The sequence below is a fragment of the Condylura cristata genome, unplaced genomic scaffold (assembly GCF_000260355.1).
Source record: "Condylura cristata isolate star-nosed mole 26May11 unplaced genomic scaffold, ConCri1.0 scaffold00022, whole genome shotgun sequence".
Lineage (NCBI taxonomy): Eukaryota > Metazoa > Chordata > Mammalia > Eulipotyphla > Talpidae > Condylura > Condylura cristata.
This window is the reverse complement of record NW_004567123.1, coordinates 108926-129076: the sequence shown is the minus strand read 5'-3', so window position 1 is coordinate 129076 and position 20151 is coordinate 108926. Positions and strand designations below refer to the sequence as shown.

Here is a 20151-nt window from a genome sequence, read left to right as displayed (position 1 = left end):
AGCCACTTGACTTAAATCCTAACCTTGGATCCTAACCCTATTTCATGTCAGCTGGGTTGGATCTTTGGACTATACTCCAAACTTGGGGTATTATTCTCCTTATAGTCTCCCTAGTGTGCTGAATTCTTTCCAAGTTCTAAAACCCGTGTTCACAATTATTGGACAGCTGACAGAGGATCTCACTGAGTTTGAACACCAACAGAAATACAAAATCCATAAGAATATGAGCTCAATTTTGAGACCTGTGAACACCAAACAGAGACCAGTATAGATATAAGGAGGAGTCACTAAGAGTAACTCATGTCTTAAATTTTGATCACACTTCTCAATATACTGAGAGTCTAATCAAGAGGAAATTATTACATTTCCAGATTAGATATAAAAGATGTAAAATCATTACCTCTTTTATTAATCAGTTCAGGCTGTCATACTGTCATAATAAAATCAGACTAGGTAACTTAAATGACAAATTTATTTTCTCACCATTCTAGAAGATCTGCTCCTCAATACCATACTTTTTGCTATATACCAGGATGTTAAAATTGAAGCTGTGGTCTTGTTACAGGGCACCCCAATTCTGTTAGAGGACAGGGGGAGAGAGGGGCTCCCCTGAAGCCCCAAAAACTTGCCTGCTCTAAGTGGGTTCTGCCATCTGCCGTAACAAGACAAAACATATAAAACTTTAATGAAAAGGGACTTTAATACAGTAAATGTACAATATGGAACACAAAGAATATAACTTCTAAATCAAACACCTGAGTTACCCATCCCCTCGAGGGCAAAAGTCAACCCAAATGGGATTGGCCCAAAGCAAGGCCTGAAAGCCTGCCACTAGACTAAAGCACCTTCTGGCTGGGAGCCATGGAAAAGGGTCAGAAATGGCCAGACAAATCTGGGAGGAAAAGAGCAAAATCAAAATCAATATAAACACTGCCATAGTCACCTCCGTACAGGTATCTCACCCACATCTGCCTTAACCAGTCCAGGGTCAGGAAACAAGCACAGATTCTTCATCACATGCTTGCTGCTCCATGTGGCTTCCTCAGATCTCCTGGCTCTCCATCCTGCTTCCTTCTCTCTTCTCTTCTCCCTTTCTTCTCTGCTCAGCTCCACCCTCCTTCTGGGTGGGGCAGGGAACCTGGAACTTCCCTTTTTCCTAGGGACCACCCTGTTATAGTCTGAGTCATTGTATATCAGATACCCAAGTTTTCAAGGTTGTTAATCAAGAATTTGTGTCTAGATTTTTAAGCTACTTTACCTATTACACAAATATTACATAATGGAGAAAGTAGAGTTGGAGGTGGAGGGAACTTGGGGTAGTAATTCTTTGGAGAGAGCTGCTCTACCTTGTCAGCTATTCTACCTTGCCCATCTTCTTGGCAGTGTTAGAGGAAGTACACCTGTTGTGGAAAAAGTGTTTGTTAGGCTGGAAAGCGCAAAACGGCACTCAAAGTGTTAAGTACAGATTACACATCTGTTGGGACCAGATATGAGATGTTTATTTCTCTGTTAACTAGGAAAATCTGGGCCTTGAGCATACACAAAAGCTGCTTTTTATAGTCAGTCAGTCAATTTTACACATTTCCTCGATTTTGGCGGAGGTGGAGGGGAAGATGGGAAACTGGGCAGTAGCTTTGGGTGGGGGAGGGCACCTGTGGTTGTTTTTAATAGGAAATAGCTCTCTGAGATGTTCATATGGGCTCCCTAGGGCCCCATCCCAGTGCTATGGAGATAGGGCACTGAGACTCCCAGTGCGGTTGGAATTTACTTCACTTTGAGGTCTCCAACCAGCATCCACCCTCCCCCACCCCCCCAGGCTGGCAGCAGCACTGCTGAGATGCTGTATTTCCACCCAATTCTGGATATATCCGTGTCTTGCAGAATCTTGGATCATTAAAGATAAACATATTTTTAATGCCAAAAAAAAAAGGTTAATTTACAACTTGAGTTGTAAAAAAAAGAAAGCAAGCTTGAGAATGAGCACCAGAGAGAACATTGGAGGAAGGAGAAGACAGAGGCTCCGGATAATCCTCCTCTCTGGCCCCCTCCTCTTGGAATGCATCCTTGGGGATAAGGTTGCAGACTTGCTACAGACTTGTTTAGCATATTCACTGATTTTTCTGGGTCCTTTCCCCTTCACACCCTAGCCTTTAAACCTAGAGAGTGGAATCTAATGGAACAATTTAAAGAAGAGAAGTTGACTTGCATTTTCTGCAGAAATCGTGCAAGTCCAAGAGGTAGTGGAAGGGTGGGGGGGGAGAGAGGGTATACTTCACTTCTCATTGATGATGGGGCAAGACTTTGGGAAAGAGGCTGCCTAGAGCCATTTAGAGTCCTTAGCAGACTGCTTGGGAAACAAAGGGGACCCCACTGGTCAGTGATGCAGAGGTCTGCCAGACAACCTGAGCCTGGAGAGGGGACCAGAAGCTGCAGCTGGAGGGACAGACTTGGAAGAGCCTCTGCAAACGCCCATCGATATTCAAGGGTGAAAATTTGTTGGGTGTCGGAGACTAGCTCCAACTTTTGAGGTGTCTGGGAAGGCGTCGGCAAGCAGAGACTCCAAAAGGGGAGACAGGAGCCGGTACGAGGAAGACACGGGAGTCAGGATAGGGTGCAAGTCTTCCTGCTATCCCTTCATCAGGTCTTTATTTATACTGTGTAGCAAGTAGTTAATTGTAATAATGCATAGGGTAAGCTAATGAGATATCTCCATAAAACATTCTCAAGGACAAGGGGAAAAAGCATTCTTCTCTTAACAATTTATGGTATTATGGATTATACGTTTTGTGATAGTTATCATGTATACAGCTGTCTAGTTACCACTCAAAGGAAGAGGAGTCTGGGAAAGGGTGAGCTTGTTAGCAAAAGGTTGTTAAGGGTCTTGGGGTAGTAATAAATTGTGTTATCAGTGATTAAAGAAAAGTTAGTAGTTAATTTAAGGCTAGCAGAGAGTAGTTAGTGCTTGTTTTAAAAAGGAGTAAATTAAGAGAAAGTTGTACAGTTGTATATCAAGCAACACCTGTGTAGTCAAGGTTAAAATTTGTCCATGAGTCCTTATATCCTGGGAGCCTTATCCGAGGTTTGCTTTTTTATTTAAAGAAACCAAGGAAGCTTCCCAGGAGTTTTTGTGTCCTGGGGTCTTATTTCTCCTGGGGCTTGCCTTTTGTCTCAGGAGACAGAGGAATTTCTCCTCCTGGGGCAGCTTGCCTGAACCAGGCAGCTGCCTGTGTGGCTAAGACAATCCAGTTATAAACTGAATGTTGCTCAGAGTATTTTGTTTATACAAAAAAGAGAGGTCATATATTAGCAGTGGACAGTCTGATTTTTCAGAACTTATCCCGATCCACCCGGAATCTGTCAGACGATGGACATTGCATAGCTTGTGTCAGTTGGGCCTGTAGGCTGTGGGATCTTTTTTGACAGTATCCAACCTACCATCCTGTACCCCAGCTTGCATGGAGCCTGTAGAATTCAGTTCACCCCATTCGTACAGGGAGGCTTCAGAGAGCACAGGTCCAGGAGGGGAGTGTCAGGCAGGTACTTTGGTGCAGAGATGAAGTGTGGTTTAGTCTGTTGGGCTGGGCCCTCTAAATGTCTGAATCAAGACTACCTAGCAATGAGCAGAAAAGGTTAGAACTTTCATATAGTCTTTGTCCACTGGCAGGAGAAAGATCCCCCTGCCTGTGATGCCAAAGGACAGTAGTGACATAATTTCATTCCATTGTGGATCTTAATCAGCACACTTGTTATATACATTTCCCACAGAGTTCTTCTGGTTTTTATATCTGTCTAGTGTTCTGAACCTGATCCTGACATTCTGTTTACCCTGCAATAGTACCCAACATTTCACTGGGGAGTTAACTCTTGCGGGGGGCAAGGATCCCTAGGAGATCCTGCACAAGTCACTTACCAGTTTTGTGCACCAGTGTACCAACTGCAGTTTCTTTGGCTCTGAGTTGTTTATCATTCTTAGAGGGAGGAGTCAACCCATTAAATTCTCACAAATTATCCTCATTCCAGAGGTTATGCAAACAGCTGTTTTCAGAAGAGTGCGATCTTTCCTTTTACTGACATCTACTGGACACTAAGTGTAGTACCTTCTTTATGTTTTCCAAGGTGCATCTTACTGTTGTTTAATGTTCTTTATGAAGAGCACAGGTCTTAAGCTTGAGAGATGGAAAAAAAATTTAAAAGCTCAACTTTAATTATTAGAAACTTGGCACGTGTAATATGGATGATATATACCAGCTAAAAATAATAAAATTTAGCTTTTAGATTAATTTAAGTTGCACAATTTGGGGGTATTAAGTATATTAACAATGCTGTGAAACCATAATCACTACCTAGTTCCAGGCCACTGCCACCATACATAAAGTTTGTTCCCAGTAAGCAGGCACTCTTCACTTCCCTGTTTCAATAAAATTGATAAACGTAATTCCTTTAAATTATTTTGTTCTATTGGGTAAACAACTCTATTGTCATATATGTGAGAACTGGTTTAAATGTATGATTTTATTCCACCTAAATTTCTGCTCTACTGCCCTACTTACTAAGTGAATTTTAAGATCTAATCAGCACACATCCTGGTCAGAAGGACTTTAATAACAATGGGGTAATTGCCTTGGCAGTGATTATAGGAGAGTTGTCAATCAGAATATCTATGTCCAAACAATATTAAAAACTCAGGAACAAATGACAAAAGGGAGACATACCACCACAGTTAAGAGTGAAGCCAAATGTTGTCATAAGGACTCAGAAAAAGAACTTGGGGAAGAGATTTTAAGATATAAATTGCATATATAATTTAGGACAAAACTAAAGGGGTAAAAAAGCTGCCAGCAAAAAAAAAAAAAAAAAAAGCTGCCAGCCAGCTTTCCGTCTCCAGCTCACCTGAGCAGTTTCTCGAGCTGTGGGTGCTGATGAGTCACACAGGATTGAATTTGTGGGTCTTGAGCAACAATGAGCACAAGAGCAAATAAGTTTCTATATTAAGGTGATAAAAGGAAATCTACAACTAAGAAGTATCTAACTCAAAGCCAGCTAAAACTCTAACAAACGAATTTACATGCACACACACAAACAACAGGTGTCAAAAAAAAAACTTTGGAAGATGAAAAGCATGTGGACAAATGGCAAAGAATTCTAGTAGAAGTTAAGTCAAGACCAGCAATGGGGAAAGCTGAGAAGGGGAAGAAGTGCAGCTGATGCAGACTTCTCCAAGATGTAGGCACTACCACCACCAGGATACATCAGTCGTGGAGGAAGGATGAATTAAGGATGGGGTAAAAGGTGTTAGCAAAAATCCCTAGACCACAGCCCCCAATTCATCCTAAAGTCCTCATTCCACAGAAGTTGGGGTGCTTCTATAGAGAATAAAAGAGAGGTTCGAGCCTGGGGGACACCACACACAGCTGGGCTCAAGTACTACAACCAGAAATTAAGTGGCCATATACACCCAACATATACTTTCCCTTCCCATTCAGCTTCTAGTTGCTGATGTCCGAAATGTACCTGGAAGTAGAAAGAGACCAAGGTTTTTCTCCTGGGTAACAGTTCAAGGGAATAAAGCTTATGAATAACGAAGATTACTGGGGAGGTGTTATGTGGATAATTAAATCCAAACTGGGGAGGCGTTAATGTGGACAATTAAATCCAAACACACAGGTTAGAACAAATTGAAAGAAGTAGTGGATTCTGCAATAACACAGTAACTTTTTTGGAGAGAGAATATTCCACTCAGAAAAGAAAACCAGAATGTTATTAAAAAGGAATTTAGAAAACCAAAAACAGCCCTTGGAAATATACACACACACACACACACATATATATGTGTATATATATATATAGGTGGTGATCAACAGGATTAAAAGATGAAGAAACCTCCCTGTAAGTAGCACAAATGCCAGAGAGGGAGCAATAGGAGAGAAAAGACAAAACAAAACAGAACAGTAAAAGGCTCTACATTTCAAGAGAAGTACCAGAAAAAGCAAGCAGAAAAAAGTGGGCAAGCAATTATAAATGAAGCAAACATATTTACCAGGATGAAGAACATATTATCACCAAGAAGCCCAGGTATCTCATCACGGACCACAGAGGAAAATTGAAATTTTAAGACCTTCAGGAGAGAAAAAGAAACTGGTCACATAAAAATGGCTGCCGGAAGACCAAAAAACAAGGACTTTGAAATTCTGACTGAAAAGTATAACCAACTACATTGCCTTTCAGTATCCATAATCTAAGGAGAAAATAGGCAGCTTTCCAACACTTAAGATCATGTGCATGCCACCAAAAAGGAGTGTCAAATTAGGAAGTACACAGATCACATACACTAGAAAACCCACCATAAAGGGCAAAGGAAATGACCAGAATGGTGAGATACAGCAAGGAGAAAGTAACTGGTCAGACTGGAGAAGAGGTAGGGCTCCAGAGTTGCACCAACCTTCCTCTCAAAGTGAACCCATAGGCACAGAGCCAATGAAATCGTTTACAAAAAATCCAAAACAAGGTTGATAGTGGATGACTATTCCTACAAGGATGTATGCTCCTTACAAAAAGTTTCATTATTTCATTTGTTTCCTAAAACTGAAGAGCAGGAATAAAAAATTTGGCGAACCACAGTTCAACCTACTCATACATAGCATTGAACTTCAGGGGGACTTTCGGGATGAAACTTGTCATTCACCTTTACTTGTGTACCACAAATTAATGGTACTTTTCCAAAAGTGGGTATAATTCTTGATTTCAAAAGGATGGAATGAAAAATTTAACATGTAGTTTGATGAAACTTGGAAATATGCAACATGTACATTGTATTAGTACATTTACTATAAAAGTGTTTATAAAGATTTTTGTGGGTTGCTAACAAGCTTCAAGTACTAAACTACACACCTCTGTAACTTTCCTTCAATACCAGCTGGAACCTGGGCACTGCTAGATCTAAGATGTTCACGAACCAGTGGGTAAATATGTAAATGGAATTAGGAAGCTTCCTCTTGGTCTAAGTATTCTAGATACAATATATACTTGTGTCTATGCTGGGCCTTCCTGTGTTTGGGAGAGCCTCTAGAAAATTGAGAACTTATGGTTGTATGAGCATATGACTAGCAAAAAATTAAGCTGACAAAGTTTACATAATTTTTTAATTTTAAGGATTATTTTAAAACAAAATCATTTATGATTTTACTCAATGATTTCTTAGCATCTTCTGTAACATCCCACACAGAAGGGTAGAAAACCGAAAGTTCTTCTAGGATCCAAAAGGAATGTAATATTGCATTACAGCCTGTTACGTAAACTGTGAAGATAAGGAAACTCAATTATTTCATTTCCTTCTTCCCTAAGATCAGTTTTACTCACTAACATCCTAGGAGCTATATTGTTGAGATCTGCCACTATGATTTACGGATGAGCCATATTTTCTATTAGTTAACACTGTAAATGCACTGTTGCCTTACATCCATCCTGTGGGACAAGACTTCACCATAAATCTACTGTAGAAATGATCTAATTATTTTCTGGGAAGATCATCCAACTTAACAATTTTTAAATAGCTAAAAAATAAAACTGAGGTCACATGGACATCATACCTGGAACATAACCTATTCATAAATGTTCAGCTTTATAACAAGAACAACTCTGTGACAGCCAAGGGCAAAAGTTACATCTTTCAAAATCAACAAAAGTGAAAACAACAGGGCATTTGAGACAATGGCAGAGAACTCTGTTCCTGGTAGACAGGCAATAACTTGTAGAAGAAACAAGCTTGCAAACAGGCATAATTTGGAATTTAAGTATAATAATTTTGGTTAATTGGAGTCATAGCCATACATATCCCAAGAGTCTAATATTTTGCATTAGTAGTTTCTTATTCAAAGGTTAATCCAAATAATTATTTTCTCCATCATTTTACTCCAAGTTTAGTTATGAAATCATGAGATATTTCACCCTTATGGTCTAGAATTTTCTAGTTGCAAGAGGTCTGCTATGGAGTCATTAATTGGTAAGCTCAAAGTGAAAACTGGACACAGAAATTTGCAAAATAAAATTTCCCCAAATTTTAAAGATTAAAATTAAAATTTTAATAGTCAAATATTAAAATGATTCCTTGAAAATGGTTCACGACAAAACTGATTTTTCTACTAGTTTTCATCACATGGTTGCACTATTCAATCATTAGACGGATGTTGGGGCTAGAGAAGGTTAAGTTGTACAAGGCAATTCTGCTGCATCCAGAAGGACAATAACTTGGTATAATGCTGTTGTAGTTTTCACCAGAATTGTTTAATCCCCTCAAGCCCATTGTGTATATGCAAGATAGTAAAAATATCTCCACAAGAAATACAGACTAACAGGAATCTATAAGCTAAGCCTGGATAGAAAAAATCAAGAAAAAGGAGCACCACACACTGACTTTAACAGCTTTTTTTAAACCAGAACAATCTATCACATATATACATATATATAAGAAAATCTGAGGGACCTCCCAAACAGGTCATGCAGAAAAATTAAGATTCATATGTAAACATTTGAAATAGGCAAAAATATTATATATGGCTTTTAAAAAATATGCACCATAATTGAAATGCCTTGATTTGCATGTGACTTAATACTTATTTCATATTAATGAGATCTAATGACTTACAAATCTCTACTACATGTATGAACATTCTAGAATGTCTTTAAAAAAAATTTTTTTTAATGCCAGAACATAAAACCTGTATTTGTGCATCCATGTATAACTTCCTGTGTGGTATTTTCATGGATCCAAGATACTAAAAGATGTCACTAATACATACTTCTTCTCAAGTCTTCTGGAATATAGTACTAAAAGTAACTTTTATTATTGTACAATGCATTTTCAAATATAAATACTAATCAATGGTTGGTTGGTAGGTCATTAAATCATAAATGAAATTATTCTTAGAAGTGAATCATATGGAATGTTTTAACTTTTTGAATTTCAAACCTTGTAATCTGACCGTAAAATTCGAAATCATGCCCTTTCATGTAATTTAAGTGGACACAATGACTTTGCAATCTATACTTTGCAAGAGAGCAGGTAATTCTAGCACAGAAGAGATTACATAATGTGGCACGGTCGATGACTTCAGTGGCACTATTCCATTTTTATTTATCCAGACTGTTGCTTTCAGTCCTGCATTGAGGCCTCCTTGTATATCAGTTTCTAGTGTGTCACCAACCATCACGCAATCTATAGGCTGTACTCCAAGGAGATCACAGCAGTAATAGAATATGGAAGGTGCTGGCTTTTCCTCTTTCTGCTCTCCACCCACAACAATAGCATCAAAATAGGACTGACAGGCACAAGCCTCAATTTTCTCTCTCTGGGTCTGTCTGTCTCCATTTGTTAACAGAAGTAGGCGAACTTCCTTTCGAAGTTCTGTAAGCATGGCTTTCACATCTTCTGCTAGTGTCATATGCTGTAAACGTGTAGATTTCCATAGGAAATAACATTCTTCAGCTAACTTTCGGTTGGCCACACCACCCTTTGTTTCTTGGATGGCTTCTTCCCAGTGTGAAGTCCTTAAATCAGTAATGCAGGTACTGGAAGGATGGAAACATTCTTTGCTGAGTTTAACTTGAACTTTGTCACAGATGATTTCAGCCTCATCTTTGTAAAAATACTTTGATTTCAAGAGCTTTATCACCTAGATAAAGGAAAACAACTCATTAATATACATTTGTCTGTCATAGTCTTGCCCTGAGCTTCAATTTATGAACCCACTCCTGTCTAAAGACAACTTTATTACCACACTATTTGTGGTGGAAATTTTTTTTTTAAAGATTTATTTATGCATACAGAACTGGGATACAGGCCAGAGGTGCAGGGGCAGTGAGAGGATTCACCAGAGACAGAGTGGGGAACAGAACAGGCAGATCGACAAAGCACACTAAAGAGGGGAGCAGGAGCGGTCTGCCATGCCATGTGGGTCACCTCCGGGGCAGGGATCGAACTCATGCTGAAGTGGCTTTAGCTTCTTAGTGCTGTGCTTTAACCCGCTGTACCACCAGGGAGGGCCAATTGGTCTTATTTTTAAAAGAATACCTGAAACAAGCTCTCCCAGCCTCTGTATACAACTCAATCAGTTTTATCCCCCAACTTCTATTCTGAAGGTTCTTCATATACAGCTTTAAAAAACCCTCATTTCGGGGCTCTCCCTGGTGGTGCAACAAGTTAAAGCACCATATTATGAAGCTCTCCAAACCCACTGCAACACATATTCAGTCCTTGGCCGGGAGATGACCCACATGGCATGACAGACCTCTCCTGATCTGCCCGCTGCTACCCTCAGCGGTGTACTTTTGTCAACCTGCCTGTTCTGCTCCCTATTCTGTCTCTGGTGAATGCTCTCACCCACCACACCTGTGGCCTGTACCCCAGTTCTGTAAACATAAATAAATAAATCTTTAAAAAAAAAAACCCTTCATTTGGTATTTTAGTCCTTCGCTTTTTATTCTGCTTATGAAGACATGAAAATAAAACTTGCACTTGCATTTTAGAATAAAATATTTTAAATTTCTAACAAGTATCATTTAAATTATCTCCAGAGGTAACCATCTAACCATTTGTCATCTGAATCCATTTTATTTTATTTTTAAAGATTTATTTACTTATGCATACCAAACTAGGGTACAGGACAGAGGTTCAAGGGGTGAGAGGATTTACTGGAGACAGAGTGAGGAGCAGAACAGGCAGACTAATGAAGTACACTGCTGAGGGGAGCAGCAGGTGGGTCAGAAGAGGTCTGCCACACCATGTGGATCACCTCCAGGTCTGGATCACCATGTGGATCAACTCCACGGTTCACTGGCAGTACTGAGGTTTAGCCCACTGCACCACCAGGGAGGCTGAATCCTTTATTTTTAAAAAGGCTTAAATTGACCATCATGTTGTAAAGTGGGACCTAATTCTGTACTTCACAAGTGCCCAGTTAACTTCTTGTTCTGCTGGTTATGAATTCATCACCAGAATTAAGCCCTTCCTCTCATATTCCTGCTGCAACTCTTTTATTTAAGCTTTCATTAGGTTCTTGGGTTCTTCTCATTTCCTGACATTTACTAAGACCCTGAAGTGGCAAATATTATGTTCAATGATGAGTATGCATTATTTCTAATGCTTTCTACAACTCTTCAATGAAGTTCCAATTTTAAGATGAGAAAGTTTAGAACTGTTAAGCAGAGAGCTGAATTCATACCTGCCTACTTCCAAAGCTCACATGCTTGCTTTCACTGTGCTATACTAAGCACTGGAGACTGGCACTCTTGTCTTTATGAACTATCTAAGGAGGGAAATAAGTAGATAGACAGACACCACAAATACTGGGTTCACATGGCAATCATGTGAACAACTAGGGAAATCAAATGGAAAGAGCAAGTCACTCACAGATTACCTAGAAATGTTTGGCAGAAATAACATTTAAAACCAAGAATTTACCAAGCACATGAAGGGGGGAGGGAAGGAGGACCAAATGATTCTGACAGAAAGAGAATGAACACAGGAACAGAGTTTTGAATTTTGTGAACAGATTGGGAAAGGCAAGAAGAGGAGTTCAGATGGAACAGAATGCATATGAGGGAACAGATTAGAGATGAAGCTTAAGAGGTTGCTTGTTAAACCCCAGGCTGTAGCAGATGCTACCCAAATGCTCCTGGCACACAGGATTCCCTTAAGCGCAGGGATTTGTGCTTCTCTGCATGGGAGCTTTATTTGGCCACAGGGGGAGCCCCTACACACATATAAGCTGGGGCCTATAAATTGCCCTGCAAGCAGCTTTCAACCAATGAAGAACAAAAATCTCACAGCTTTCTTAATCCCATGGAGGGACATGTCTTTCAGAGTATCTTGACTGTTCATATCAAGTTACCTGCTTTTGGCAGCAACCTATATTAGAATCTTTCCCAGTTTTTCTTGTCTCCTATAGTGCTTCCTGGGACCAATTTCCAAATAAATAACCTGCACCTGTCCTCGCTGCTGTAGGGACATGGGAGAAAGTCACTCATGCCAAGGCAATTTTGGATCTTTGAAGATGAATGCAATGCACATGACCGGAACTAAAAACTTGGAGACATTCTTCTCTGCTCAGCATGTATGAATCACTTATAGAGAAGGTAAAGGAAAAATTTTGGAGGCTATTTGTGCTAATCAGAAAATGTAGTCATTAAGATACATTTCATTAAACCTAGAAAAGCATAACCAGCCCTAAGAATATTAGTTGAAGGCAAAACTCTGAAAGGTTTTGCCACATATGTCAAATTTCAATTCACAAATCAAGCCTTTTTAATTTCCCATAATGATGTCACCATCTTTTTTGGAATGTCAACTGATTTAGTCGTGTGCTATGACTGAAGATCACTCTAAAGTTTGGGCAACCTTATTGCAACACAAAGGACAGAAGGCTAGTAAGACTCCACTATGCTTGAGATAAATAGGATTTGGCTCATAGCAGAAAAAGACATCAGTAAGATCCAATTTCCTGTTAATGCAACTGGCAATGCAATACACATGTTCTCTGGACTCTGTATAAGCAGAATTGGTTCACTTTAAAGGCAGATTCTTATAAAGGCATGGAATACTACTCTGGCTGCAAACTTCTTCCCATTACATCCCCTGAATTAACTTTCCATTTTGTCACAGAACAACCACTTACAGATTCATTTGTGATAACAGGAAGCATTTTAATACTATTAATATCTTGGGGGGGGTAGTTTATCCCCATTTATATACTAGTATTTGTTTCAAACACAACACTTAAGTTGAATTAACATGCACTATTAGTATAAATTATCCTAACATGAGCCCTGAAAAAATGGGAGTTTTTGAGTCAACTCAGAGTAGAGAAAAAATATCTCTAAGTGGGAAGGTGTCAATTTGTGCAAAGATAAGGCCAGATACTAATTACTGAAGGGGCACCAAGACAGTGTGAGACAGGAGATCAATTTGTAGACAAAGATTTCCCTCACTATCAGAAACTAAAAAGGGTTCCATGAGGTAGTAAAGGGAAGAAGCAATTATTGTAGTTTATGTGGGAACATTTTTGTGCACCCTCAGATCCCAGAAAACCTTACCAAATCACAAATAATGCTAACATATAATAAAGGCAGGAGTCACATGACAATAACATCCGACAAAGGAGCTTAGAGGGCCACACTCACTGCTTGGAGTGTGTGCTATAAACCAACCCAGAAGGTTAATTTTAGCTTTTTGGCTATTGCCAAAAAAAAAGAAGAAAGAAAATACTCTTTAGATTTCTTTAGTTAGCAAAAACAGGTACTAATACAAGTCTTTTGTAAAAGCAGAGTGGTATAATGCAAACTTTGAAAATGGTGGAATACCTGTAATATATACTTTATCTACTCAAAATTCTAAGGCTGTGTCTCAATATACACAAAAAGGAACCCAGAATTAAGTTAACATCAGTATTTGTATTTAACTGTGACTAGAAAGATTTTTTTCAAGGCCGGAATGGAAACCACAGAACACTTTATAATACAATTTTTAAAAGAAAAAAATATAGAATACAATTTTAAAAGATGAGCTAGTTGAATTCCAAATAAACCTTTAAAAATACATGCTCAAAATGATGACTGGCAACAAACAGACTAACAATTCAAGCTGTACTCCTGTTATTTTCAGTCATCATTTAGGACTTAATCTGACTAACCTAAGTTGTTTAAAACTGCAATTGGCTCCCCCCTGCTTTTTATATTTATTAAAGCTGACGGTTAGTATGTGAATCCTTTCTCCACCAAGACAGCATCTTTTCCCATTTATAATTCATTCAGAACAATTTATGAAAGCTGGCGTTGTACTGTATTTATATGTGAAAAAGTGTTCCTTGCTAGTTAAAAGCACACACTTCAATTCTGCTTTTAGAATATTTAGAAAGGAAATGGTAACAGAACCAAGTCTGGGGATCTGGTTTTTCACCAATACTGCTTTCAGTCAGCATTTGCCATATGTCAAACAAACAAAGATGAGTAAGACAGTTTGCTGTCTTATACACTGTATGGGATAATCCTAGAGACAAGACACAGTAGCAGTCTAGATGAGACGAGTTCAGCTTTAACTGGAGCAGGGGAGATGATTTTCTCCTTCAAGCTTAAGGCAGAGGAAAGCAAGGGGGAGTGAATCAGAGGCTTGGAAATGATGGAAAAGTTCTGAAAGGGCGCACTGGTAGGTAGAGAAAGGAGAGGATGCTGCCGAGGGAAGCCTCATGAAAGGAATACCCTGCACAGCCGAACGTTTGCTGAGTATCACCTCAGAAATCTATTAAGGCTCACACCCACAGCACGGAGACCGGCAGGGAGTTGACGCGGAGAAAATTCCCTGGAGACATCTGGCATCCCAGGCAAGAACTTGCCAGCTGTTAAGTTTCTTTAAAGAGACAGGCAGTGGGTGACGACCTCCCCCGGGGTCAATCTCGAAGAGCGTGGTGCAAGCTTTCCATCTCGCTGCTCCAAACCTACTGCCAAAAAGTCCGATGTTCTGCGGCATGGAAGCCGTCTCTTTGTGGGGCGACTCAATGAGCTTTTTCTGGGTTGGAACAGACTTCGGGAACCCAGCCTCCCAGGGCCTCCGTGCAGAGAGAAGACAGCGTCCCCAAGCCGCTAACCCTCGCCCACTGCTCTAGGCTCTTTCCCGTGAGGGGACAAGTATCAAAGGACACAGGCCAGCGCCTCAGGGGCTCCCTGGGATGACGCAGCCCTAGGCGGGCCGCGGTAACTACAGGAGCGGAAGACAGGAAGGTGGGGGTGGGGGCAACCAAGAATCCGGAACGCGACCAGTACGGCTGCGGCGCCGCCAGAGAGTAGGGCTGCACGAGCCAGGACGTTACCTCCAACATGCCTTTCCTACTCGCCCCGGCCGTATCGATGAGCGTGTTGTCTAGGTCAAAGAAAACAGCTTGCACGCGGCTCAGCCCCATAACACCGACCTCCGGCTGAAGGCATCAGCACCCCAAGCCACCGCGCTGGCTCCATCTGCGCAAGCGTGAGAGCCAGACTGGAAGTCACCTGATGCTCTCGCGCCGCCGCCCAAGTTCCGCGAGCCCGAGAACAGCTAGATCACGCGAGACTCGGGAATGGGGGTCTGTTGAGTGTGCGGAGTCTTTTTTGGTGGACAGGGTGGTTATGTGAGCCGTTAGACAAAACGGTCATTAATAGTACGTTTTGCAGACTTGTGCCCTCTGTGTCCCGTTGCCCTCCTGACTAGACGACGTTACAACTGCCCAGTGGGGAGTTTGCGCCCTGTGGGGCTTGAAGAGGAGCTGACTTTCCCCGCCTAGGGAGGAGAGCAGTGGAGAGCCCTGAAATGTCTTCATTCTTTTAATTGTCCTCAAGTCGGTAGGGGTTTGTGAATGTATCTAGTGCCCTAAGTCTGTGGTTACGAGACAGGAGCACCAGCGAGGTACAAAGGTGTGATAGTCTGTGCTTTAAAATCTTTAATAGTTTCCAATGTTGGAAAACTCCCACCTGGGTCTTAATGTATTTACACTAGTGGAGAAGCAGTTATGTGAGAATTCGAGTCAACACCAGTAAGAGTTTCGAAAGCTGTAACCTGAATTTTCTTGAGTCCTTGCTTGGTGGCTATGCCTGAAGACTTAAGGCTCTGTAGTGGCTACCTGGTGTTTTGTCCGCATTGATTTTTTCCAAAACCACGTATTAATGAATCCGTAGGCATCTACTATAGGGACCAAAGGGAGGCTGCCACAGGATTTGTCTGCGTGGCATGCTGATTGTGTTGAAGTGAAATAAACCGAAACAAGATCCTTTGCCTGATTATCTCTCTAACTAAAAGAAACCGTGTTCTGGGAAGGTGGGAGGCAGGCAGTCTTTCAATTTTATCACCCTGTACTAAGGCTTGCAAAGTCTGTTGTCAGTACATATGTAGAGAGCCCGCATAGGTCTTTAAATTTCAAAGTTCTTTTTCGTTTCTCCCTCCTTAATTTATTGGTCTTCTTTTAGAGACTATATAGCTAATTGGAGTGACCAGAAGGTGGTTTTGCGTGAATTGGTAAAGTTTGTGTTTCTTTTGCTAATCTTTTATTTTTGCTAATCTTAATTTTCTAGGCTCTGAACCTAGAAGGGTAGAAGGAAATTAGTGTCCAGTACTACTAACTGGATGGTTTCCAGTTATTTCAACACTTTTAAAAGATTCTCGAGAATCTTTCAAGAATTCTTCAAAGGGGCAATAACAATTTTTGGAAAATACCAAAAAGGGCATGAGTCAGTGTAGGCAACCTCGGAAGAGACAAGAAGGAGTTGTTGGATTGCCTTTGAAAAGAAGTCAACAGCTGGCCTCCAAAGAGGAAGCATTCATTAGACCACTTTCAGAAAAGAAGGATTCTGCCCCTAGCCTCTGAAGGGAGAGACACATCCAGCAGTTGACCTCAGTGAGATTCACTAGACCTTCATAGACTTCATAAACTTCTAAACCTCCTCACCTCTGTAGACCATCACAGGGACTCAGCTGCTGCACCTGCCTCTGCTCTTGCCTCTGACATCATCTGTAAGGAGCACTTTCAGACTCAGCCCAGTATCCTAAAGAGTTGATTACAGTCCCTGGTTCTCTGGCACAACCTCCTGGTGGCTGTTGAATCTGTCAATGTCTGAGTATCCAACTCAGCTTTTTTTTTTTTTTTTAAAGATTTATTTATTCATACAGAACCGGGGTACAGGCCAGAGATGCGGAGGGTGAGAGGTTTCACCAGGAACAGAGTGGAGAACAGAACAGGCAGATTGACGAAGTACACTGCTGAGGGGAGCAGCGGGTGGGTCAGGAGAGGTCTGCTACGCCATGTGGATTTCCTCCGGGGTAGGTGGGGATCAAACTTGCGCAATTGGCTTCAGCTTCTTAGTGCAGTGCTTTAACCCACTGCGCCACCAGGGAGGGCCCCAGCTCAGCTTTTACATTGCTTCTGTGGGCTATTTCATGCCACCTCATCTTCCACAAGCAGCCTTTGGGACTTACAGACACTGAAGACACTCTCTGAGGTGAGATAGCTGACCTCTTGTGCTAACAGCTGTAGGACATAATCCAAAGTAGACATAGTTTGAAAAACAGTAACAGGATTTATTTAAAGAAGGAATGAGGAAAGAGAACTTACCGTCTTGCACATGGCCAGTATTAAAGCTTGCAAGAGCCAAGAAAAGAAAAAAAATGATGAAACTGATGGGGGGGAAGAAACAGTCTATAAAGTAACACAGATTAGACTAAATTTGGACTTCTCGGAAGAAATACTATAGGTGAGAAGAAAATGGAGTGACATATTCAAAATAATCTTAAGACAAAAGAACACTGTATTGAAATGCTTCCAAAAAGAAGTGCAGGATCTGATGGTTTCATAAGTGAGTTCTACTAAACTAATGTGTATCTTGCCCAGACTCTTTAAAAAAAAAAAGGATGAACACTTCCCAATACATTTCATGAGGCCAGCATCACATAAATACCAAAATAAACGCAATAGAAAAAAGAAAACTACATGCTAGTGTACATGCTAATGAATACAAATACTGAATCCTCAATAAAATTTTAAACAAAATCCAACAGTGCATTAAAAAAAGAGTATACACTCTCACCAAGTGGGATTTACTATAGTGACACAAGGATGATTCACCACCCATTAATCAATGTAATTCACCACAGCAACAAAAAGAAAAAGTTGTATGATCATCCAGTAGATGCTGGGAAAGCATTTGACGAATCTCAACACTTATGATTAAAACCCTCAAAAAACTTCACACTGCTGCCACATTGCCTCCCTTTTCAGCCCTGTCCTGATGATTTCTTAAGGAGATAATGCTCTTTTCAGAAATCTGCCCATGTAGGGTTGTTTGGTTTGTTTCTCTTTCTTCATAGTGAACAATGATTCTTGAATCATTTAAACCACCCAGAATTCTCTGATCCTTTATCAGCTTCCATCTCCATCTTGTTCTGTTAAGGTGATGGTGGAATGGATTTGTTTGATTGGTGAGCAATAACCATCACTGATTTTCTTCTTTCATAGTTCTCATCACATTTAGTTTCATTCCCAAGTCATTCATTCAACATGACTATGACCTCTCACTGGCAACATTGACAGTGGATTTTGTAGGCTTAGGGACCATGATGAACAAAATAACATGAAATCAAATCAAGTACAAGAGAACATGTTGTTACACCAAGTAATGCTGTAAACACAAGTCATCGAAGCTTTTGCTGGCATAAACATTATGACTTTACAGTCATTGAATTCTCTGAAATTTTGAGGCCATCATACATGCATAAAAAGTTATTGTGGCACATGACTGTACTATTTAGGAAATGTAAATCTCTGTAAACTTCTTTGAGACTATCAGTAGCTATCTCTTGGCCAATTATTACCATGGCTAGGAATTTACCTTTGATTTTCAATCCTCACAGGATACACTGTAACGGGGGAGGGGGGAAGGGAAATAACCCATAGGGGCTCTAAAGATATAAAGCTTGCTATATCCATAGTATGGAATACTTTGCAGACAGCAAAATGTAGATAATGGGACTTCTTTTGTATGTTGGACATCACAGAATTCACAAAAATTTGTAGAATCTGCCAACAAGTTTTCCTTAGCAATTTCTTCTGAATAGGATGAAAATATTTTCCTCTCCCTTTCCTTCTCTTCATCATGCAAGATTGAGGTCAGGGAGTTCAATTGTGGTGGTCTCTTTCCTTAATCATTGGTCCAGTCACAGTTATTCTTGCTAGTACTCATTTTAATATTCAACTTACATCATGTGTGTCTATTTGTTCCCCTTTTACAGAATGTGGGGAGAATGTCTCCCAATTCATGCAGGAATGGAGAAATCCTCACTGAGTTTATGTACTTGATTGCAAAATGTCTCAGACTTGTTAGCACTCAATCCTGCAACTTTTGAAGACCTTTCTGTTGTGGTTTGTTGTGTCGGGTTCTGGGATTCCCACTGAGATTTTGGCAGTTTCCCATTCAGTTTATTAAAGAAAAATATATTTTTATATTTATGTATACATAAGCAGAAAAAAACCTGCACTTTAAAAGGGCAGGTTTATTAAGGAAAAAGAAGAAAGGGGAAAAGGATATTTGCTTATGTGTAAATGGGTAGTTTTTTTTTTTTAAGATTTATTTATGCATATAGAGCTGGGGTACAGGCCAGATGCAGGGGTGGTGAGAGGATTCACCAGAGACAAAGCGGGAAGCAGAGCAGGTCAACTGATGAAGTACACTGCCGAGGGGAGCAGCGGGTGAGTCAGGAGAGGTCTGCCAGGCCTTGTGGATCACCTTTGGGGCTAGGGATCGAACTTGCCCTGAAGCAGCTGCCGCTAGCTTGCAGTGATGTGTCCTAACCCGCTGTGCCACCAGGGACAGCCCATTTTTTTTTTCCCTAAAGATTTACTTATTTGTGCATACAGAACTAGGGTGCAGGCCAGAGGCTCAGGGGCAGCGAGAGGCTTCACGAGAGACAGAGTGGGGAACAGAACAGACAGATTGACGAAGTACACTGCTGAAGGGAGCAGTGGGCGCAGGAGAGGTCTGCCACGCCATGTGGTCACCTCCGGGGCAGGTGGGAATCGAACTCATGCAGAAGCGGCTTTAGATTCTCAGTGCTGTGCTTTAACCCACTGCGCCACCAGGGAGGGCCGGGACAGCCCATTTTTTATATGGGTAGTTTTTAAAGAACAAGAAACTACTTTTGAAAGAGACAGGCTTATTAAGAAGAGAGGCCTGCATCCACACAGACCAGCATTCCTAAGGTAAGATTTGGGGTACCCCAAAGGGGTATCCTTTTATACCCCAGAGGGGTATCCTTTGATAGTATTCTTTGGGGGTATTCATTCCTTTGTGCAATTTTATCCCTTTGGGGTTGGTTTTCTGTAACAACAGATAAGCCTTTACAGCCTCACCTCTGATAGCTGACTTTTGGCCTGGTGAATACAGCCATTCTAAATTTTCTAAGCTTCCATAATTTCCACTGCACTAAAAATCCAATATGCTCTCTACTGCACTTCAGTGCCTGACTACACATATTGCCATTCTTGAGACCTAGTGTCAATAATTCTCTCTTCAAAGTATCTTTTCCCTATCCTAGAGCCCCAAGCACTTTGTTTTTCAAGGATATTTTCAAAATGATCATTTTAC

General features: G+C 40.7%; 1 protein-coding gene across 1 annotated transcript; it reads right to left on the bottom strand.

Moving 5' to 3' along the window:
* Window positions 1–7160: 7160 nt before the first annotated feature.
* Window positions 7161–14996, bottom strand: NANP (N-acetylneuraminic acid phosphatase). The gene is made up of 2 exons (XM_004687119.2): window positions 14856–14996; window positions 7161–9668 (listed from the first exon to the last, which is right to left on the bottom strand). Exons 1-2 carry the CDS (start codon window positions 14943–14945, stop codon window positions 9012–9014), a joined length of 747 nt encoding a protein of 248 aa, XP_004687176.1. The 5' UTR covers window positions 14946–14996; the 3' UTR covers window positions 7161–9011.
* Between the last annotated feature and the right edge of the window lie 5155 nt (window positions 14997–20151).